Source organism: Neolamprologus brichardi, chromosome 12 (genome assembly GCF_056152115.1).
Source record: "Neolamprologus brichardi isolate AB-2024 chromosome 12, ASM5615211v1, whole genome shotgun sequence".
Lineage (NCBI taxonomy): Eukaryota > Metazoa > Chordata > Actinopteri > Cichliformes > Cichlidae > Neolamprologus > Neolamprologus brichardi.
In genome coordinates this window covers 2,734,097-2,757,664 of record NC_142115.1, presented here as the reverse complement: position 1 = coordinate 2,757,664, position 23,568 = coordinate 2,734,097, and the positions used below count along the sequence as shown (strand labels likewise).

At 42.4% G+C, this 23,568-nt stretch overlaps 1 protein-coding gene across 1 annotated transcript in view; it reads left to right on the top strand.

Moving 5' to 3' along the window:
* Positions 1 to 23,540, top strand: part of zdhhc8b (zDHHC palmitoyltransferase 8b) — a 73,920-nt gene extending 50,380 nt beyond the window's left edge. The window contains exons 2-11 of the mRNA XM_006805450.3: positions 2,880 to 3,001; positions 6,839 to 6,996; positions 9,070 to 9,242; positions 9,391 to 9,493; positions 12,614 to 12,705; positions 13,594 to 13,726; positions 16,835 to 16,940; positions 18,483 to 18,589; positions 18,698 to 19,764; positions 20,347 to 23,540. Of these exons, the coding sequence (XP_006805513.1) occupies positions 2,880 to 3,001; positions 6,839 to 6,996; positions 9,070 to 9,242; positions 9,391 to 9,493; positions 12,614 to 12,705; positions 13,594 to 13,726; positions 16,835 to 16,940; positions 18,483 to 18,589; positions 18,698 to 19,764; positions 20,347 to 20,479 (2,194 nt within the window). The 3' untranslated portion in view covers positions 20,480 to 23,540. The remainder of the gene's footprint in view (positions 1 to 2,879; positions 3,002 to 6,838; positions 6,997 to 9,069; positions 9,243 to 9,390; positions 9,494 to 12,613; positions 12,706 to 13,593; positions 13,727 to 16,834; positions 16,941 to 18,482; positions 18,590 to 18,697; positions 19,765 to 20,346) is intronic.
* The last annotated feature ends 28 nt before the right edge of the window (positions 23,541 to 23,568 follow it).

The window sequence follows — 23,568 nt, the reverse complement described above, 5'->3', positions numbered from 1 at the left end:
GATAGATTTATTATTTTATCCCTTTGTTGTTTCAGCAACATTAAATTAAAAAACTGTACTTTTGAGTAAAAATATATATTTATAATTTTAATAAATGACAAATTAAAAAAGCATGAACATTTTTTTGTATCGAAAAAATATCGAACCGTGTCACCAAAGTATCGAACCGAACCGTGAATTGTGTGTATCGTTGCACCCCTAATATATATATATATATATATATATATATATATATATATATATATATATTTATATTTATTTATTTATTTTTTTGTGGCCATTTTGAAAACTTCAACTAGACATCTAGTTATAGACTACAGTTAGCAGTAATATGATGCAACAGTGAGGGCGGATCAACCCAATACTAGCTCTAACAAAGCTGAAGAGGACTGCATGTGTGAAAGGCCATCTCGTCCCCGTTAGCGCTTCTCTGTCTTTTGTAGAGCCATGGCTCTGAATAATTCAGCAAAGCAACAGCAGACTGGCAGAGCAGGAAAGGAGATAAATGGATTGAAGCTGATCTCGGGGCACGAGTACAGGAAGGAGTTTTTGACGTCACAATGAGCTGGGGAGGCATGTTTGGAGATTCAAGTGTTTGTATCTGAGTCGTGTGCCAGCCGGCCGTGAGTGTATTAGTCATCACTTAGAGTGAGAGTCTCTCTTTGAGCCCCCAGCCCCACACCCCAACCCTGTGAGATATTTCATTAATTCATGAATCCTCTGTGAGTTTCTGACCTGCAGGGTCTCTGCGGTGTGTCCAGCTGTAGGTGTTAACACATCTCCATTCCGATGGCGTTTCACCTCCAGAGAGGCAGTCGGCTTGAATCGTGACACCCCAGGAAGCACACAGTGTCTTGACATTTAAGTGCAGGTGACTGAGCAGAGCTGTGAGTCTTACTCAGGTGTCTCCACACTTGAATGTGTCACAGCCCTTATTGAGCTATAATTTGCAGGCGGTGGAGAAGGTCGGTGTGATGCAAAATGTTGCTCATCAAGGTTTGGTGAGAATATTTTTAGTGGTGGCTTTTGGGTGTGCGTGTTGAGGCTGGAGTATTTCTAGCTGATGCATTTATTGGCTAGCAGATCCCAGTGCATGAGTAAGACATCAGCTGTTGTGCCAAAAACTCAATTATTTTAATTGAACAGTAGCTACTATTAAAGGCAAGAGTTTCAAAGATTTTAGAAGATTTCAACCAGTTTGGGGTTTTTGTCAGCTTTGATTGTTTTTAGGCTCAAACAAGCTGATGCAGGAAAAAGCTGCACTTGGACTTTAGTGAGTCACTACAGCCTAACTCAGTGGTTCCCAAACTTTTTTTGCTGCGCCCCCCTTTGTTTTACAAGAAAAATGTTGCCCCCCCCCGCGCGTGCACGCGCGCACACATCCTCCAACCACACACACCCATATTTTGCTCCATTGCGGTTTATTTCACATCTCAAACATTTAGTAAACAATTAAGCAAATAAAAGTAATCTGCACTAAATTGCAGGTAGTAAGAAAATAAACTACTAACTCTTTTACGCTGCGTCCACACCTACACGGGTATTTTTGAACACGCAGCTGTTTCGTCCACACGGAAACGGCGTTTCGAATCACCGAAAACTGAGATTTTTTAAAACTCCTTTTTTTGCGTTTACGTGTGGACGAGGAATACAGAGTTTGTCATGCAGCGTCAAAGATATGTGCCTTTTTTACGTCACCCTGTGATGTGAAAAAGGCACCCTGTGCGTCACGCTGTGGCCACGTTATTGTTTACATGAGATAAATTGCAGAGACAAAATACTGTTAATCTGACTGTCTGCAGGTTTTACACGCTTACATATAAACACACAGTTAATGTCCCTCCATTTACAAAGGCAGAGGCGTCACGGTGTCATTATTTTACGTGTAGTTGTTTTTTTCCTGTGTGATAATATTCAACATTGCCATCAATACATTTTTCAAAAATGCCTCTCTGTGCAAAATGGGTTTAAAAACATAAACAGCTGTGGGATCCTGTTTGTCCGTGATTTGAACCGGGGAACAAATCGTGGCAGGATCAGCCTGATGTTATTTGTATCCTGCTGTAACTTTACTGTATAAAGAGCTAACATCTCCAAAATGTCAGGAGTAGTTAGTCATTACAACAAGTGTTTGTGAACTAAAAATCACGAATGTGGGATCCTGTTTGTCCGTGATTTAAACAGCCCAGCGCTGCTCCTGACAAAGGGAAAACCAATCCTGCAGGGAGACCTACCTCGGCACTTGTGCAGGTGAAACCAAAGGGAAGATTTGCTTCACCATATTTTCTAGTCTTTGGCTTAGAATGAAGTTGGTTTGGAAACATATTCAGCGATGCTTCATCTCCTGCTTTGCGTTTCTGTAGCCGCCCGTGCTATCAGTGTCCAAGCGTTTTGTTTTTTCCTCCCTTGTCATTCCGCGCCCCCCCGCCATGGCTCTGCGCCCCCTCTAGGGGGCGGGCCCCACACTTTGGGAAGGTCTGGCCTAACTTCTGTAACTGTAAAGTGGTGCACTGAGTGGAGCCGCATAGTAAGAAATCAACAATAGTTCTTTTTCAGTGAAGAATTATTTCCAAACAGAAAGATACAAATTGACTTCAAAGACACTTCAAATCCTCCTCATCGGGCTTTTATGTGCTCGTGTTAAACAGACATTTTGTTAGACACTGCCCTGCATCGTTACTCAACAGAGGCTCATTCATGGGAAAGTCTGTTTTCTTGTAACACTTTCACCTTTGCTGTTACTTTTTACGCGGTTATGGTGAAGACAAGAAGGGGAAACGCACGGTTGATGAAAATGCAGCGCTGTTTAAATGTTTACGATGTGCTGCTCAACACACAGGAAGCATCCTGATTGTCTTTGTCTTGATGTGTGTCTCTAGGTGCCCCTGGTTGACTAAAGTCATCTCGCCCGCTGTGCCTCTCTACAATGGACTGGTCTTCCTCTTCGTCTTGGCCAACTTCAGTATGGCAACCTTCATGGACCCCGGCGTTTACCCCAGAGGTTTGTACCGACGCGAGGAGCTCTGAAAATGTTTTGATCAAAGTCTGAACTGTAAACTTTCTAAGCAAAATCTTATTACAATATTTATCTGCCATCTAAAACATTAATGTCTGTCATAAAGCATGTGCACATAAATGCTACATGTAAGTAATGGTTAAACTCTGCTGAGTCCCCATTTAGAAGCTGCTCTTTATTTCTTTTCTTTTTTTTATAGCACCACATTTATCAGAGAACCACCCTGCAGCGTTTCATTACCCTATTATCTGCCTCTTACAGTCTACCAGCTTCACATGCAGGGCACTGCTGGAGGTTATACGAGCCTTCATATTGCGCGGTGTATTAAGTATCTTTCAGCTGTTCAGCCTGTCAAACAAGCTGCACTGACCTCTGCTCCTGATGCAGGCAGACTCCTGAGTCTCAGCCATAGAGGGTACTGATGAATTCACCCATCCCTGGACATGTTTAATTTGCTTCTTGATGATAAGGACCTTGCTTTAGAGAGTCTTCCCTGCTCATAAAGGGGAAATGATTAGTAGGTTGTGTATGGTGCCAGTTAGCCGCCTCCCCGGGCCATGACTGTAGCCTTCTATGGCAGCTGTCTTGTGTTTTATAGACTGGTGGCAGATGAGTTTTTCTAAGCGCTTGATGTTATATTTGTCAGCCAAATAATAATATATATGTCATCAAGGCTGTAAAAGTAAAGTGCAGATTGAGGTCATCGACAGCACCTTTTTTTGAGGAAGCCACTAATTGAGGTGATGGACAAAAAAGACGACTGGGGCTAATGAGGCTGTGCAGTTATTAAGTTCATTTTTCTGAAGACAATTAGAAAGAAACTGAAACTTCAATAAAAATGCTAATGTTGTGGTTTGTTCCTGTTTAAAGGGAGTTTCCCTCCCCACTGTCACCAAGTACTTGCTCATAGGGTGTCGCTCGACTCTTGGGGCTTTCTCTTTGAGGTGACTATTATTGTAATTTGGTGTTACATGGATTAATGCATTTTTATTGAATTGAAGTGAAGTACTAGGCCACCTGTGTTTTACACCTACAGGAGCTGGTTGGCCATGGAAACACAACACCTCGATGCACAGTTTTTGTGTTGTTGTTGATGCCGGAGGAAGTTTGGAAGTCTGCAGTAATTCAACAACAGAGTGCTGAGACTTTTCTGGAGTATAAGCCTCAGCACTCTGTGAGCCCGCTCTGCAACTTTATATGTTCTGTCACTTCTCGGCTGAGTTGCTGTGGTTCTTTAACGCTTCTACTTTGCAATGAAAACACCTGAATTCAGAGATTAAGAGGTGTGACCCAACATTTTTGTCCATGTAGGCTACGGCATGTGTTTCAAGTGTTCATTTTTTCACTCAAAGAGCAAAGATCATTTCATGCCCACTAACAGCTAGAGGTGGGAATCACCATACATCCCACGATACGATATTATCACAATACTTAACGCACGATACGATATTATTGCGATTTTTAAAAATATTTTGCGATATTCAGATTCTGTACATAAAGGTAAACTTTATCAATATTCATTTTATCTAATATCAAAGTCTCACACTCAGTCTTTCTCTCATTTCAGTTTTATTGTTGACAAACTGAACGGTTTGTATTACAGTCTAGTCCAACTTAACTGAATCAACCATCTGGTACAATTATAGCTATTCTGAACTATGCAGTTTATGAAAACTATGCAGCCCCTTCAGCAACTGAAGAATTTGAAAGTAAATTAAAACAAAATATAATTTTGCATTAAATAAAAAAGTTTTAAACTTAATTAAAATAAAACATGTCTTAAATTAAAATAAGTAAACTGTCATGTTTATTGCTGCCATAAAAAGTTAAACACATTTGGACAGTGAAGGAATGTCAGGATTCTTGCTCAGAAAAAGGATCAACATGCTCTGAAGTCAGAGCACAAAAACCTTTTTGTAACAAAATATCGATTTCTGCTGTCCGTGTATCGATACATTATTAGCAAACAAAATATCACCATGCTACACAGTATCGATTTTTCCCCCACCCCTACTAACAGCCAATCATCACTGACCACAATAGTAAAATGTTTCTCCTTCACTGTGTTTAATTTGCCAGCTTCATGTCCTGTAAATATGCACAGTTCACCCGTTTGTGAAGGATGAACATCTGACAAAAACATATGCTGACGATGCGCTGGGAAAAAAGTGACTCAAGAACAAATTGTAACAAATTACAACCTAGAACATGAATGATGTTCTACGTGGCGTTCACACTGGCGGTCTTTCAAGAACAAGTATTCAGAGCTAATGAAATGTATCTGAACATCACGGCAGTTAACATAAAAAGATGATAAAGAATCACACTGTAAGTACATACACACAATCCGCTGCAAATAATAAAACTCCTTAAGCAGTTCATACATATTGAAGCCCAGACACAGAATTTTAGGGGGTGTTCTTAGCGCCTTGAGGTGACTTTTGTTGTGATTTGGTGCTATATAAATAAAATTGAATTGAATTGAATTGAATTGTTCTGCTGTGTGTGGCTGGTACTCAGCATTGGCAGTGGATGTTTTGGACCTTGTGGGTTGAGGGTCGTGGCATCTGTGGATCAGGCTTTCGAGGATGCTCAGTAGGAGAGGGATGTGGGCTATCACCTTGTGCTCTTTGTTGCATTTCTCGAGAACAATCCTAAAATGTTTTGGAGTGGCAGGTGTCAGGGCAAGGTGGCTGCCACTGGGGTGCGTTGTTTTATTAAGGAGAGGAGTTTTTATTTAGTCTACAGCAATGCTTAAGTGGGTCAATGCTAGAACCCCATGTTTCCTAACAGACTGAGATGATAGGTGCCATCCACTTCATCTGTCAGTGACTTTAATATTGTGGCTGATGGCCGGTCGCTGTGGATGCGACTGGATGTAGGTGCCTTAGTCTTTAGTGCTAAAAATAAAAACAAACTGTATATTTTAGGTCATACTTCATTTGTTTCCTGAGTTTCATGCAAAAATAGAATTGAGTTTGACAAAGGCGGTGTAGCTTGTACGAAACAGGCCAATGCTTTGTTCACCGAACAAGCTCGGATGGAGCATTTGGAGGAAAGAATCTGTCAGAGGAGATGCAAGCCTCACTGCTGTTTGTGTTTGCTGGTTTGGCAGGCTGCTTTGCTTCAGAATCTATTTGAATCGACTTGAGAGCCGTAATAGCAGAGCAATCTCCCGCTATGGAACTGTTTATTTCCGTGCTCTACCTTTGCTTGGTTTCCTTCTGCATGCGTGTACTCAGCTACCCGGGTCAGTTATTGCTGTACTGTGAAATTATTTTCTGAAGTTGGAGTTTCATGCAAATCGATCAAATGTGCTCCTTTGATCAGATGAAAGGCATGTTGCTTTAGTACAGCTCCACAGTAGAAACAAAACAAAAAAGCTCTCAGCTGCAGGAGTTGTTCCGTTTTTCTCTCTGCATAGGCAATAAGGAATACTTTGCGTATGGCATTGCATTTCTGCTTGTGGCTAACAGTTGCAGTTCATCCAACTGCAGTTTGCAAAGTACGGGTTTAATTATCTTTTTATGTCAGATAAAGCAAACCGATAATTCTGCCAGGGTTTGAGGTCTAACTCCCATAAAAACAAATCCACTTTAAGAATGTCTAAACTTCATAAACAGGCAGTCTCTTCTACACAAGTCACACAGTTGATCAGCTCAAAGCACACCGAATAGGTCACGGGTTTGCACTCTGCAGACATCTAACAGCAGGGTGGGCTTCGTTTGAGGCGCTTCCCGTGTGTCCCTGTCAAATGGAATCATAAAGCACGACCACGCGTCTCTTTCTGGGTTTTTTGCAATGTCTTCTTCTCACCCACAGCGGACGAGGACGAGGATAAGGAGGATGATTTCCGGGCACCGCTCTACAAGAACGTGGAGATCAAGGGCATTCAGGTCCGGATGAAGTGGTGCGCCACCTGTCACTTCTACAGGCCGCCTCGCTGCTCGCACTGCAGCGTCTGCGACAACTGTGTGGAGGTGTGTGTGTGAATACAGAAGCACGAGTGCAAACAGAGAGAGTGTGTGTGGGTTCACTGCATATGAAATCTAAATATGCATCAAGGTCAGAGTAACATATCAGTATTTTATCAAGAATCTGTCCAGTTGGCATGTTCAGGCATATTTGATATGAAAAATAATGCAGATTTCTTTCTTTTTTGCATATATTTAGACTTCCTGCCAAGGATTAAAGCGAGGAAACAGCATTTCTTATTATCTGTGTTTCTGGCAAGAAAAATGTCATCATTAAAGATTATAATTACTGGAATAAATATAAGCTTTTGGCAGCTTCAACAGTAAAATACTGTAAGACTACACATTGGTTCACACACAGAGGCATAAAAACACACAGGGACATCAGATATTAATACACAAGATGCAGAATTAAGCAGCTTGTATTCCTGCATGTGTTTTTCTTCTAGAAACTGGAAAAAGGGGTCGAATGTTTGATGATCAAAACAATGAAATGAATGAACAGTTTTACAGGGATGTAGATGAATTTATGTCTCAGTAAGATTTAGGACTACCGGGAAACCACACGCGCAATAGGCAATACAAGACATTTATTTAAGGCGCAGTGTGATTCGGAGTTATTGTTTACTGAAACAACAGGAGTCATAAAACTAGTTTCCAACTAAATTCCCAAGCAGTGCAGAACAAGGAGAAGAAAAATGAATGCCAGAGTTCGAGCTGTATGTATGAGGTGGACTGTACCTGATGATTAAGTGCTTTAACCCTTTAAAACCGGTCAGAGCGGGCACGCTCCGTTTTGTGTAACTATTTTTAAATCCGGGTAGCTCTGCAACCACGTGAGCTAGCGCAATAATTTCTTTTGCATATGAAACCGGAGGAGTTGTACTTACATCTTATGCCATCAGCTTGTCCTCGGTCACAGTTTCCTTCCACATATAGCATATATATATATAACAAAAACATAATATTCCAGAAACACGCTTTGCTGATCCGATCAGCTGTTCATAACACTTCCTACGTCCATCAGCACGAACTATCGCATGTCCGCCATGACCTGCCCGAAACAGGAAGTGATGTCATTTTCACGGAAATGTAGTTTTTTTTACCATCAGGGCCTCATGAGCCTATACTGGTGTTTTTAAAAGTTATCTTTGACTTTATGACTTTCTGTGTCGTTTCTGGGATGCTTAGGACTCATATTGCACTGCTGGAAATCGTTTATTTTGATGCATATGCTGTTATTTTGCAAATTTGCATTATAATATTTATTTTCGTTTTTCCTGCAGTGTATAAAAATTGGTGTATTTCAAAAATAAAACTATGAAGACACTCAAAATAAATTTCCTGTGGTGGGAAACTATTTTGTGCAACTTTTTTGTATTTACAGTTTTGAGGGATAAGCCTCTTAAATTTCTCTAACTAGAAATATATGTTAAAAAAACAAAAACGATTTAAAAAATTTTTTTGTAGTTTATTGCACTTTTTTGCAATTTATGTAATTACTGTGCACTTAATGCAGACATATTATTAAAATTTAGGCTGTAATGGTTGTATTGTATTATATCTTAAAGGGTTAAAACCTGCATTTTTATTTATTTCTTTTTCTGGCCTCCAGGTTCCAAAAAGAATTCTGACTGTGGAGATCTATGAGAGAAAAAGAAATTGTTTTCCTAAAAACTTTATGTTCTCAGTCCCTTCTATCAAGTCTTTTTTATGACAGAGCATGATGGTAGTAAATTATAGTCCCAGTTACAGTAAAATAGACGTGAAGCTGTCTCTACGTGCAGCGTCCTTGATCTCTCGGTCATGTGCCGGCCACAGCAAACACGCTCAACTGGTTGCTAAGGCACAAACAAAGGTGATGGTGACCACGTCTATCTTTTATTTATAATTTATGTTCATATGCCTCAAAAATAAGCGGAGTTTTAGCATTTGAACCCCCCCCCCCCCCCCCGAACCAGCTGTACCATCATGACTTACTTACATTGTGTGGTTTTTTTTTTCCTTCTTAAAACCTTAAAGAGTTCTTCTGATTGGTTTCTCCAAATTTCTAAATAGAAAACTTCCTCCCTTTCTCAGGACTTTGACCATCACTGTCCCTGGGTGAACAACTGCATTGGACGGAGAAACTACCGCTACTTCTTCCTCTTCCTGCTGTCGCTGAGTGCTCACATGGTGGGAGTGTTCTGTTTTGGCCTCATCTTTGTCCTTGATCACAGAGAAACGCTGGGAGCGCTGCACACCACTGTCACGTATCCTTACGCTTTTGTAAATCCTACAAAAATCATTTTGTGTTATTAGCTTTAGATTCTTTATTATTTCTTGTAAACTTCCTTGTATCGTGCATATATGACTCGCACCGTGACCTTACATTATTATGACCTTGACCTTTGTGCTCAGTTTGGTAGTGATGTGCATAGCGGGTCTTTTCTTTATTCCAGTCATGGGACTCACAGGTTTTCACATGGTGCTCGTAGCTCGAGGACGAACAACCAACGAACAGGTGAGGAGATGTTGGCGCTGAAGAGGAACGTGCATTTATTAATCAAACAATTAGTGCTGTTACTGTTTATCGGTGTAACAGCTCCACGTAGAACAAGAAGAAATTAGAAACTAGTTGAGTATGTTAAAGGCAATAAGCACATACACACTTAAGGGAATATCACACACAATACTGAACAGCACAGATATTCCCATGAGAGACGCCTTGTGAATGCATTTTGGGTGTGTGTGTTCTAGGGCTGCCACAAACGATTATTTTGATAGTCGACTAGTCACAGATTATTTTTGCTATTAGTCGACTAATCAGATCATCATCCATTGGACATAAAACGTACCAGCATGCATCTGCTCTTATATAACTATTAGTGATGTGCGATACCACTGATTTTCTTTCCGATCCGATACCAAGTAATATTCAGGGTGGTATCGACGATACTGATCCGATACCGATACTTTGTACAAAAACTTATTTTATTTATTGTATCTCAAATTATAGCATCATAATGATTACAGGACATCAGATTACTTGTTCTTATCACTTAATAATGTAGGGTTCATCATATAGAAATAAAAAAACTGAAGTTTTGCTATTTGAACACGTTGCCTGCCTGCAGCACTAAAGGACTCCGTGAGAGACGTCACCTGTCCCTGTTCTCGTCTTCAGTTCGTCTAAACATACGCTCGTCATCTTCTGTGATATGATTTACTCTGAGGTGTTTGACAAGGTTAGTGATGTTGCCACAACCATACATGCCAACCCTCCCGATTTTTCAGGAGAATCCCGGAGCCACCATTCTCCCGAATTTCTCCCGATTTTCCACCCGGACAACAAAATTGAAAAAACATATAGCAGAATTCATAGCGCGGCCCAGCCAATTCTAGTTTCCAACAATGGCGGCAGCTTCTAGTTTTAATATTACTCTTATTTCTCTTTCTGGGTCGCAAAAAAACTTTTAACATATTTTTAGGTGAGAATGTAGTAAACTTCAAATATCTGAGCCGACCGACACATCGTCTTCAAACCCCCGCGGTCTTTCGCTACTCGGGTTAAACATGATATACAAGTCACTTTGATAACTTAAAAATGTTATTGTTATTTTCAGTGTTTTATTTGTTCGTGAGTAAATCGGTTTGGCTGAGATTAAAGTTATTAGATTAGATTCAATTTAACTTTATTAATCCCTCGGGAGGGTTCCTCCGGGGTTTTCACACAGCTGAATAAACGTCAAACAGAAGATCATTAAACAGAAGAGTTTACGTCAGTGCCCGGTTATATTTTAGATAGCAAGGAGCAGACGGCAGAGTTTCACTCCACCGAGGGAGCTCGTGACGTACTACCCGGCTTTCTTTAGACCGCGAAGGCCGGGTCCTCAGGTGGAAGCAGCCTCTGAATTTGGACACCCCCGCTGTTTCCGGGCCGGCCAATAATAACGGTGACATTTAACGTATTTTATCCGATAAATAAACACTGTAAAATGTATTTACCCCCCCCCCCAACAGCCCTTTTGAATGTCTCCCTAGTATGGCCACAACACCTCAGTCTTGGAGCACTTTTTTTGCAACATGTATCGCAAACCACGTCTCAGCTGTTTGTGGAGGTAAAATATGTCCGCACATGACTCCAATTACGCTCAGCCATTGTTGTGAGTGCGCGCGCCAAGGGGCTGTGAGACATTTATACAGCCGTATTTCGCACATGACTATGAAAGGCAGAAGAGGAAGTAGTTCCTTTGAATGTAGACAATCCGAATGTTATAGTTTCTTTCCACTGTGTTCCTGTTAATGATAAACTACAAATTTACTCTAAATTACTAAAATATCGATATTTTAATGTGAGAATCGATTCTAGAACATAAATGATTGGTATCAGAGGAATTGATATTTCAGGATCGATCTGCACATCACTAATAACTATCATTAGCTTACAGCTTTAAGTGTTTAAGGTATGTGCTAACTAAAAATAAAGACAAGATGATAGTTTATTAAATTTTAATGAAATTTGCAGATTGTTTCGGTGAAGTTTAATAAACTCCTTGCTATCTAAAATATAACAGGACACCGGAGTATATTCTCGAGCATCTCACACTTCTGATAATCAGCTGTCTGCTTGATGTTTATTCAGCTGTGTAAAAACTATAACTTTAATCTCAGCCAAACCGATTTACTCAGGAACAAATAAAACACACACAAAAAGCCAAACAATAACATTTTTAAGTTGTCTAAGTGACTTATATATCATGTTTAACCTGAGTAGCGAAAGACGGCGGTGGGTTTGAAAACGATTTGCCGGGAGTCCGGTGTTCTCACGGCTCTAGTTAGCCTTGCCCCCGGCTAGCTATCGAGCTAGTGGGTAACAGACGTCTCCGAAAACGTCGGAGCGCTTTTGAAAGTATGTGGTGTCTTGATAAACTGAGCAGATATTTGAGGTTTACACAGCTACATTCTCGCCTGAAAACATGTTAATCGTTTATTTTGTGACCCAGAAAGAATAATAAGAGTAATATTAAAACTAACTAGCTGCCGCCATTGTTGGAAACTGAGCTGGGCCACGCTATGAATTCTGGGACACAGCTTCTTCTTCTTCGGGGTTTAACGGCAGCTGGCATCCTTGTACATGCAGTGCTGCCATCTTCTGTTTCAGTCCGTTATTACACTCTTAAATCCTACTACTTATTCCTGCGTCTTTTGGGATCTTACAAAGCTTCAAACGACGCGTCGACTATTAAATCAGTCGTCGACGATTTTAATAGTCGACGTAACCGTGACAGCCCTAGTGTGTTCACACTTATACATCTTTGTGAGGACCAAAAATTCAACTGTTACTATACTTGTGGGGTCCAACAGTCCTTTACGGGGCCCAAATTCTTGGCCCCACAAGTTTTAAGATCTTTTTGATGCTCAAAATGTGGTTTTAGTGTCACGGTTACAGGTTATGGTTAGGGTTAGGCATTCATTTTTGATGGTTAGGATTAGGGTAAGCGGCTAGGGAAAGCATTATGTCAATTAGATGTCCTCACTAAGATAAAAAAGGCAAGTGTGTGTGTGTGTCCACTCTCTGTATGTTGGCCATGGCCTTGTGTTTACTTTGCTGCCAGCTGTAAACCAGCATTTTGTTCTGCAGGTGACGGGCAAGTTTCGTGGAGGAGTAAATCCTTTCACCAAGGGTTGCTGTGGCAACGTGGAGTATGTTTTATGTAGTCCCCTAGCACCCAGGTAAGATGCTTTACTATGCTGCGTGTGTCCATAGTATGGGTAGCTAATACATTGTAGAAACTGTCTTGTCTTCCTGTTACATGCAGTACATCAAGGCAATACACGTGCATATGTATGCCACAGCTTACTCATGTGGCCAACAAAACCCATGAAATCCATGCTGTACCAGCACATCACTGCAGTGGTAACACAGGCCCTTACGTGTCTAAGCACATGCTCTGAGGTGGCTGCAGAGGTGTTCTGCCTGAAAGCAGCCAGCAACCCTGGGGGGGGGGGGGGGGGGGAAGGCAGATGGCTGAGAGAATTGGCTCACTCTGTAGAAACAACAGTTAATGGGAAACGGCGCGGAGCTAGCCAACCTGCTTTTTGCTCACACGCACACAGAGCATCACTAAAACCCGCCCCATTACATCCTACTGGGCCGAGCCCCATCCCATAAAAATCACCAGTGTGACTGCAGAGAGACAACAACAGGTGGGGTGAAATGTTGTGTGGTTGCTGTTTAGCTGTTGCACAGGCCCTGATGGGATCCGCTTTAATTTACTGAATCAGTGACTCATATAACATCGAACCTGACTGGCAGTGAGTCTGACAGCAAAATCATTAGGTTTCCTGTTTTTATCAAGGCGTTGATTACTTGAATGTGTCTCGACTGCTCAGAAAACATGGAACAGTTTTCTTTTCCTCCTCAAGTTTCCGCAGTGACGGCCCTGAAAAAACAGCTAAACGTGCGCATTTGTGTGTGAAATGTCTTTTGTAAACCATGTAGCAAGTCAGCTGGGATCCCGGCGTGTCAGTGCATCACAGAGAGGCTGCCGTGCGTTGATAATGAAGTATAGATGACTGTAAATAACCTGTTTGTTAATGTGCTGTAACTTTTTCATGAAGGTACATGCTGGACCCCAGGAAGAAGCCACACGTCAAAGTTCAGCCCCCGTTCATCAGACCAGATCTCTCAGACAGGCAAATCACCATCAAAGTCAGCGACAACGGCATTCATAGCACCATCATCAGTTCCAAGGTGACTAGCTTGCACTTACTAGGGAGCTTTCCCTTGTTCCTCTATCGCAGGGGTGTCCAACTCCAGGCCTCGAGGGCCGGTGTCCTGCAGGTTTTAGATCTTACCCTGGGTCAACACACCTGAATAAAATGATTAGTTCATTACCAGGCCTCTGGAGAACTTCAAGACATGTTGAGAAGGTCATTTAGCCATTTAAATCAGCTGTGTTGGATCAAGGACACATCTAAAACCTGCAGGACACCGGTCCTCGAGGCCTGGAGTTCGACACATGTGCTCTATCATTTGTGGCACGATGCATGCCCAGTCCTTTATCCACTACAGAGGACACGTTAGCGCGATAAAGCAGAGCTTTAGGATATTATTTAACTCCTTAAAGATGGACGACTCAAATGGGGAAAATTATTTGAGTTCAAAAGGATGTGGTGAGTCTGACTAAATGTAAAAGTAAGCATGTCTGCAACTGATTTGCAAATCTCACAAACCTGCAATAGAAAACGTGTTCCACATGTTGGGACAGTCCCATGTTTGCTGCTGTGTAGAATCCCCTCTTCTTTTAACAGCAGTCCGTAAATGTCTGGGAACTGAGGAGACCAACTGATGCACTTTTGGGACAGGAATGTCGTCCCATATTTGTCATATAGACGATTCTAGCTGCTCAAAAATTCTGGGTTTTCTGAGTCATATTTTTTGTTTCATGATGCATCAAACTGGTGAAAGGTCGGGACTGCAGTCGGGAGAGTTCAGCCCCCTGTGCTCTACTGCTGTGAAACCACTTTGATGTAATAGATGCAGATTTATCGTTGTACTGGTGAAATATGGAAAGACATCGTGTGGGTGGGAGCATCTGTCCTCTAAAACCTGACTTTCATTGATGCTGTGTTTCCAGATGTGCAAGCTGGCAGTTATATAGGCACCGCTCCACCTCCTTACAATAAGAGATGCAGGCTTTTGAACTGGGCGCTGATTGTATGGAGGTATTTAACACGAGCATGGCCCAGAGAAGACAGAGTTTCTGAATCATGTTTGCATACAGCTTCTTCTCTGCTTCTTTGATAGAGCTTCAAATCTGTATTTGCATCTTGTCCCTTGCACACAGATTCCTGCAGACTTCCTGAATCTATAGTACTGTACTGTAGATGATTAAATATGGTAAATGGCCTGTATCTGTAAAGCGCTTTACTAGTCCCTAAGGACCCCAAAGCGCTTTACACAACCTGTCATCCAGTCATTCACACACACATTCACACACTGGTGATGGCAGCTACATTGTAGCCACCCTGGGGCGCACTGACAGAGGTGAGGCTGCCGGACACTGGCGCCACCGGGCCCTCTGACCACCACCAGTAGGCAACGGGTGAAGTGTCTTGCCCAAGGACACAACGACCGAGACTGTCCAAGCCGGGGCTCGAACCTGCAACCTTCCAATTACAAGACGAACTCCCAACTCTTGAGCCACGATCGCCCTTTTTTCTAAGTTTTTCTAAGTTTTCAAAAGTTTCATGTTTTAGACACATTGTTGCAGTTTAGTGAAGCTCCGCCCATTTTCATTTCTGAGGATCTCTTTAGGAGGAGCTCTTTTTACACCCTGTCATGTTACTGACCTGTTGTCAGTGAACCTAAATTAGACACCAAATGTTCCTCTGCCTGCTTCTTTTTAGTTCCAACCACTTTTCTAGCACTTTCTCCAGCTTCCCAATTTTTTTGAGAACGTTTGCCGCCATCAAATTCGGTGTAATACAGTAAAATGTCCCAGTTTAAGCATCTGATATGTTTTCAAACAAATTGGCTTTATGAGTTTTTGCAAATCATAACATTCTGCTTTTATTTACATTTTAAATGACGTCCCACATTTTTGGAATCAGGTTGCACTAGCATTTATCCAGGCTTGTATCATTAATGTTGTCATTAGGAGCCTTGAAGTGCTGTGTGAGCACGATGGTGCACGCTACAACTTTCATAGGCACTAAAGATGATCCTGGTATTCATCAATAATGTATGGAGTGAAAAGAATCCATTTAGTATTAATCCACAGAGGACAAGAAACACATTTCCAGCTCTTATCCTCCACCAGTTACTGCCCATAACACAGACTGACAAGAAATCTCACAACAAATCTGTCTTTATGAATGCATACACTGATAACACTGCATAACAATATGGTTACTTTAATACTAACAAGACTTATGTCAACATATTATTTTATTATTATTCAAAAATACAGCGGGTTATGCAGAGGATGGCACAGATACCTCACTTTAAATCTAGACTGCTGGGCACTTGCTGATAAATTCAGGGTGAAACACGCGCGTCAGAACGACTAAACGAATGAAATATTATATCGAGCAATTCATATTTAATTTGACCCACAGGTTGGACTAAACAGACTGAAACTTGTCTTTAAGGGGCAGATGAGATATGGAAAAGAGAGCAGAGGAATGACATGCCGGCTGGGAAGTCACCCTTGGATTGTCCCCAGACTCTGGAACATTTTTGTTCCTTGTGTTGTTAACTTTTGGAAAATCCGAGTCGGCTTTCTTAAGTAGGCCTCAACGGAGCAGTTAATTTTATTGCAACTCCCTCTTCTTCACGTCTGGCTGAAGTTTCGTTTTATTTTTAGTTAACCATGGTTTGTCGCATCTATGGTTTGGGAAGGAAAATATTAAGAGGAAAGTTAGCTTTATTACAATGGAAGAATTACTTCCTGGTTTCTGTGCTTAGTCAGGGATCTTTCTGCAACTAGGATTGATTACTTAGATTTTCTTTTCTGCCTGTTCTTAAGTTCTTAAGAGCTGGTACTGGAGAAAACTGTTTTGATTGCTAAATGACAAAGTCGTGTCATTTGAAGTTTGGTGCCGTCTCAGCCTAATAATGCGAGTTTTTAAAGGGAAGAAATCTGCAGACGGTGACTTAAATAGAAGCACAGCTGACTTCCAGCTCAAGACTGCGTCAGCTGCTACCAGCATTACATCCCTTAATCTGAGAATCTTAATCCAACTCTGCCGTTATTTCTTTTTTCGTTTTACAGCCACTCCTAAGTATAAATTTAAACGTCGACTAGTTGCCATGTGCAGGTTTGTGACACTTTGTGTTTGTCTCCTGTTCGTGTAGTCCAAAAGCAGCCTCGATGGTTTAGATGACAAGGAAACCCAGCCGCCGCTGCCACCCAAAGCTGATAGGTACAACCAGCTTAAAAGCCAGATGACCTCCAGTGAAGGTAAGAACCACAGAAACAGCCCTGACTCCCTCTCGCCCTCTTTCTCCTGTCAGTCATCATCAATCCAACTTCTTGTTCTTGTCACGGTTGCACCAAACAGCAATACCCAGAACTTCCTCTGTAGATCACTGGTGTCCTGGTTTGGGAGCAGGCTCTAGATTCGCCTGATGAATGTCCCTCCCAGCGGCAGGTTGATGGCCTTTTTCACGCCTGGCCAGAAAATGGGCCGTGATTTGCGGTGAGAAGGCGAGCTCTGCTCTGTGAATCAGCACCAGATTTGTGGTGCGATTCCAGGGTGAAGCATTGCAACGTAAATCACCACCTTTTTTCGGGTAGGGGTGGGGTACAATGGCAACTGAAAAATGCCTTTTGAAAACCATCCGTGTAAACGATGAACCTACTGTGGAGGCACAGCTAAGGGTTTTAGCCTCCATTCAGCAGCATGAAATGGTTTATAGTAGAGTTAAGGGCAGGTTTCTTCCTCGGATCTCCAGTGTCATGGTGCATTATGTCAGGGACTGGAAACTTTCTGCTCTTCCAAAGAGCACTACTGCTGCCTGGTGGTGCTTCAGGTCACTGCGCCCGGTCTAGCGTCACCTCGCCTTTCGAGGCACTTCTGAACTCTGAACCTGTGGACACAGGTGTTCTTTGTGTGTTTCTCCACAAAGATTCAGGCATCACCGCTGAGACATGGCTGCCTGCTAAAAGCACCTTCTTTAAATGCATTTGGGTTTTGCATTTTACTCAAGAAGAGTGTTGTTTTTCAGTGATGGGCAGTTGGCTGTTGCTGGACTCAGATGTGCTAAATATTAGTTGCAGAATTCATTCTTCCCATCTGGCTATTCCAGTTAGTTTTGTTGTGTAGAAACAGTGTTGCCAACTTAGCGACTTTGTCGCTATATTTAGCGAGTTTTCAGACCCCCTGGCGACTTTTTTTCTAAAAAAAAGTTGCTAAAAAAAGACGTGAAAGCGCATATCGCTTTTACTCTCAACAAGCAGCGGGTGCTGTAACGCAGTCAGTTCTTCTTTTACTCTTATGCTGTTTTGTGGATCAGGTTTAAAACTACTTATAAACACACACACACAGTAACTCCACCAGAGTGCCTATTTCGGGTCACTTTTGCCGGTCCAAGCCCGGATTAAGGAGCAGGGTTGGAATTGTGACATAAAAAAAAACAATAATTGCTAAAAGAAATTTAATTTGTAGTTCTAAATAAACTCTAAATGCATTTAGGACGTTTTTTACTCACTTTATGTCTCGTCCACGATGTTATTTCTCTCTCCAGCAGCGTAGGTTACAATTACATTAGCATGACCAATTATGCAAATTAGGTGATGACGTCATTTAGCGACTTCTAGCGACTTTTAGGACAGCCAATAGCGATTTTCCTTACTGAGGAGTTGGCAACACTGTGTAGAAACTGTGATTGTGTGGTTTTGCAGAACTCTACAGCTTCTTGTCTCTTGTCCTTATGCACTATAATGTGTTGTTGCTTTAATCTGGAGTTTTTTAACACAGGGTTTATATTGTTTGTATTGTAGAGACTTCCCTGTCTGGTAAGACCCACCCATCCACTCCAGCCATGTACAAATTCAGGCCATCCTTTGGCACCATGCCCAAAGTCCACTACCACACTACAGAGGAGAAGGTAACGCATTAATGTTATCATCTATTCTACATCTTTGTGAAACAATGAACAGTGAGTCCTCGTAAAGTGCCAAAAGGCTCAGATGTTATTTTGACATTTGCCCCTCAGATTGTCATATCTGATGACCGGCAGCCCTCAGCCATCCTGGAAGAAGGCGTCCGTGGTCATGACTATCGATCTGAGCCCAACCTGGACCTGCCTGAATATGCTAATGCTCCCCTCCACCGCACGTTTCAGTCCTCGCCCCTCCAGCTGGATTCAGACCCCATCAACTCCCGCTCTCTCAGCCTCAAGCAGGGTCACGGCCGGCCAGAGAAGGGCCAGCTCCCAGCGCTGGAGCCACGGACAGTCACTTCAACCCCCTACAAGAGTGTCTTCTCTCCCAATAATCTCTCCAACCGCAATGGTAGTCTCTCCTATGACAGCCTGCTCAACCCCAGCATTTCCCCAGCTACTGCCAGTGAGTCCATGGCCCACCGTGGGGTTCCCTCTGTGGGGTTCCACTCACCCTACCTGCCCACCAAAATGTGCCACATCCGGGAACCTGATATGCAGAGACAACAGGTCCCCCCTACCTACAGCCCAGTGATGCCCCCCAGAGTGGTGGGCAGACAGTCCCCTCACCTGAGGGACAGAGACCCATCTCCGGTGCGCTACGACAACCTCTCCCAGACCATCATGGCATCCATCCAGGAGCGAAAGGAGAAGGAGGAGAGGGAGAAGCGGCAGATGCATCACGGGCGCTCCCAGACCCACATCTATGCCCAGGACTCTGGTGTGTTTGATGGGGGCTATGGCCTGCCTGCCAATGCTTGCTACCCGGATGGGCCTCGTGGCCCCGGGTCAAGAGGCCCGACACCTCCAGCCTATGGAGGCTCCAGGGACAACCTAATGGGGATTGGACTGATGAGCTATGGTCAAAGAACCCCAGTGCTGCGTCACGCTGGCTCTACACTGGGCCGTGCACCTAGGACGTCGTCCACCTCCCTGCACACAGATCAAAGCAGCATCAACAGCAGCCAGAGCAGAACCACGGGCCCAGAAGGCCCCTATCGCTCCCCGGCCCACCAGCCCCATTCCCCCGCTATGCCCCGCTCCCCTTCTTACTCCCGCCAGAAACTCTCCTACATCAGTGCACACGAGAGGACAGACTCCCCTCGTCTAGGGGGCCCAAGGTATGAATCCTAATGCAACTCCTGGGGTACTGCATGCATTGTACAGAGCCGGGGTCTGGAGGTCACTGAATGTATTCTCGATGGAAACGCTGCTCCCTCTGCTGGACACAACCAGCAACACATGGGGCACTAGGATACTGCTAATCGAGGCAACATGTAGCAGTTGTGTCATGTATGTTTGTTTTTTTTGTCCCACTGTTCTGCTCATTTATTCATAAGTTCTGTCTGGTGTGTGAAGTCGTACACATTCTGTTTTGATTTGTTTGTTTGCCTTTCTAGTAGAAGTTAAAAAAATAACATTTTTTTGTATTATTTCAAACAAATCTGTTGAATAAAACTGTGTGACAATCATTCCTTTTTCATTTTGCATGCTCTTTACTGACTCCACTAACATTTTCAAGCCTTTTACTAACAAGTAAACACTTGACTAATCATCCACGTTGCTGTCTTGTGTTTTTTTGGGTGGGCGGGTTCTGACTGACATATAAAATTGTTGCTGTTCCAACTGATGTGCATGTTTTCACATCCCTTAGTGTTTGATTTGTTTGTTGAATCATTTCTTATTCTTCTCTTTCCACTCAGAGAGGCCATGAAAGTTAACGGGCAGATGGACTGCCACCCGAGTGCCCAGGGTGCCGCCCTCAGTCCCAGTCGCCACAGTAACGTCAAAAAGGTGACAGGCGTAGGAGGCACCACATATGAGATATCAGTGTGAGCAGGGACACCGCATCCACCAATGACCCACAGTGGACGCTCTGCCACAGAGATTCTCCTGTTATTTTAATAAGATAACAGGCAGGCAGGGGTGCCCCCCCCCCCTGTTTACTCTTCAAAATCAGAGGATCTCTTTGCTCTTTCGAGGGTCTTGTTTAGCTATATGCCCGTGTGTGTTTGTGCCAGAGGGGTGGGTTGTTAACGTTGCAGGCTGTACTGTGCGTGTTTGTCCTTAATATTTTGTAGTCCATCGTCGTGGACCGTCCAGCGAGATCGTCAGTGTTTTTACCGTCGTCTCTCATCTGTGTTTATGAAGCGTTTGTCGTTCCAAATGTTACACGCAAACTTTCGCTCCAGCGAACGCTGAGGACTGAACAGAAACACTACAGATCGATTAAACACTTGACTTGCTCCGGATTTCTGCAAGAAGACTCTTTTCAGCTGACCTCAAAAAGTCAAGGTGCTTCACATTAACTTGTACTGTTCATGCCATGTCTGGTGGAGATGTGATGGAGGTTTAGGTGGAGACGATATGTGCACGGGCAGTAAAAAAAAAAGCAACACAAGTCAGATGGGAAACTGGAGATGGTGACAAGGAAAGAGCTCTGCAGAACAGGAGCGGGTGTTCCTCAACCCTGACATGGCTATTTGATTGGGCAAAGACTGTATATAAAAGATGTTCTTTACAATGACATCACCCATTTGTTTGGAGATTCCTGTTTCGAAGGACTAACTTTAGGATTTAGATGAGTTTTTTCTTTTTTAAACACATTTGAAACGGAGGGCACAGCTGATCAGTTAACATTAGTTAGCATCTTCGATCAGCGGATTGCATCTGTTTTATACTGTGACATCAACTGGATGCTAATTTTAGCCTGTGAAAATCAGGCTTAAAACAAACTGCACTTCCTGCAAAAATCAACTCATTAGTTGTCCGACTAGCACTGGTTTAGTATGCTAGAGAAAGTGAAGGGTGGAACAGAGGGCACTGCACATCCCAGTGTATCCCCTGCCTGACCGTCTCCTTTTGTTATAAATGGGACCATGTTTTACTAAATTAACACCATGGAGTATTTAAAAAAAAACAAAAAAACAAACGACATAAAAACAACTTGTTCCTAGCTACTGATACCATGATCTCATTTGGAAAATTCATTAGAAATCAAGTAAGATTAAGGATTACTTTTTCTTTTAGAATTCCATAAGACTTGTTTTGTGTAACCAGAAGTGTTGCCCCCTGCTGGCTATTACAACAAATGCAGGTTTAAGGCACTAACGTAAAGCAGTGGTAAGGGGTTGAGGAACACCCACTGTTCTACAGAGTACCTAACTTTTACTTTAGTTTTGGGTGGTTGCATTCCAAATTTAATGAAAAAGTCGCTTTTAATGAACACACTTTATTTTTCTAAAGAATTTTCTCAAGAACTCATGCATCCAGAGATGCAGGTTGACATTAAATTGAATATTATAAATGTCTCCACTTCCTGTCTGTGGAGCGTGGATTTTTAGGGTTGCGAACTAACACAGTCCCGCCCCTTTACCCCCTAATGAGGATTGAGTATCCAATCATGGCTCTTTTTGTTTTTTCAGTTTGTGATTTCAGCATCAGCCACATCAAAAGAGCTGGGGTGATTATATTGTGCTCTGAAAGACCAGAATACCTCATCCCGGTGTTTTTCACTGAGTACAGAATGAGTCCACCCTGGAAGCAACCAAATGAAACTCAAAAAAGGAAAAATATTTAGTCAATAAGCTGTTTTTGCTATAAGTATACATATAGGAAGATCAAATGAAACAAATCAGTATCAGTTAAAAAAACAAACATTGGTCACACTTTTTATTTTGTACTTTTCCTTTTTTTTAAAAAGTATCCTTTTATATGGAATTGCTGTTTTGAGTGGAGTTTGTTCTTAAATTATAATTTCAATAAATGGATGAGATTGTGAAAAATGGGTAAACAAAGTAGATAGAAGTTGTTCTATATGGCAGTGTTAAAAACAGAAGTTATGACATAATCCACAATGATATGAACTGTCTAAATGATGAAGTTGAGGACTGGGCTTTGCATAAAAGCAGCCTCGATCTTTAAGTGCCAAAAGCGGCTACACTACATCTTCAAAGAGACAACAAATCGGTCATGTAATGCTATGTCACAAAGAGAAAATGCCAAATTCATTCGTTGCAGTAGCTGTCTGGTACAGCTCTGGCACTGCCGTTACTTTTTTGTTAATCAAAAAAAGTAATACCTTTAAAATAGCTGATGAAAACTAAGTGGACAATGACACAACATGCCAGATGTTACTAGAATGTAAATGTTGCATTTGGTTGCATTAACAATAAGCCATTGTTGCCTTTTGGGAAGAAACTTTGTTTCCATACAAAGCAAACTATGGCTGACTCACTCGACAGTGAAATAGAAGTTTGTACTGAGCAGCAGGTGACACCTGTGACGATCTCTGACTGGGTACGCTTTCTTGAACCTTCTGTGGCAAGAGTTGTCTCCCATTTAAGGTCTCACCCAGCTGCCTTACCAATGAAGACGTTACTGCAAAGCACGGTCATGCTCGTCTGTTCCAACTCCTGTATTTGAGAGATGATTAAAATAGTTTGTTGTGAGGCTGTGGTATACAGGGCTAGTTTTTTGGAAATTCGGACGGATAGGAATGTCAGCGGAATGGCAAAGTGGAACATCTTGAAATCCCAGAACAGACCAATGGCTGCTGAGTTTGCTGAAAAAGCCGATCTATCGTGACTCCCAGACCCTGTTTGACCACATATCTAAAGAGCTAATCGATGTCATTCCTCTTTAAGATGACTGCCGTTAGTCCAATGTTGTTTTTCTGGGATGGACATCACTGCAGGTCAGGGGCCATTCCTGACAGTCAGCAATGACTCTGTTGCGTCAGCCACAAGCTGACTTTTGTTTTCTGAAACTCATATAGAAAGTTCAATGTGTATTAAAAATGAAGAATATACTGTAACTGTACATGCGTTCCTATTTTTGTGAAGAGGAAATATTTCCCAATGACCTGAGCAGAGTAAATAAAGTTTCCGACTCTTTGGATCAGACTGATTATTCCTAAGAAACGA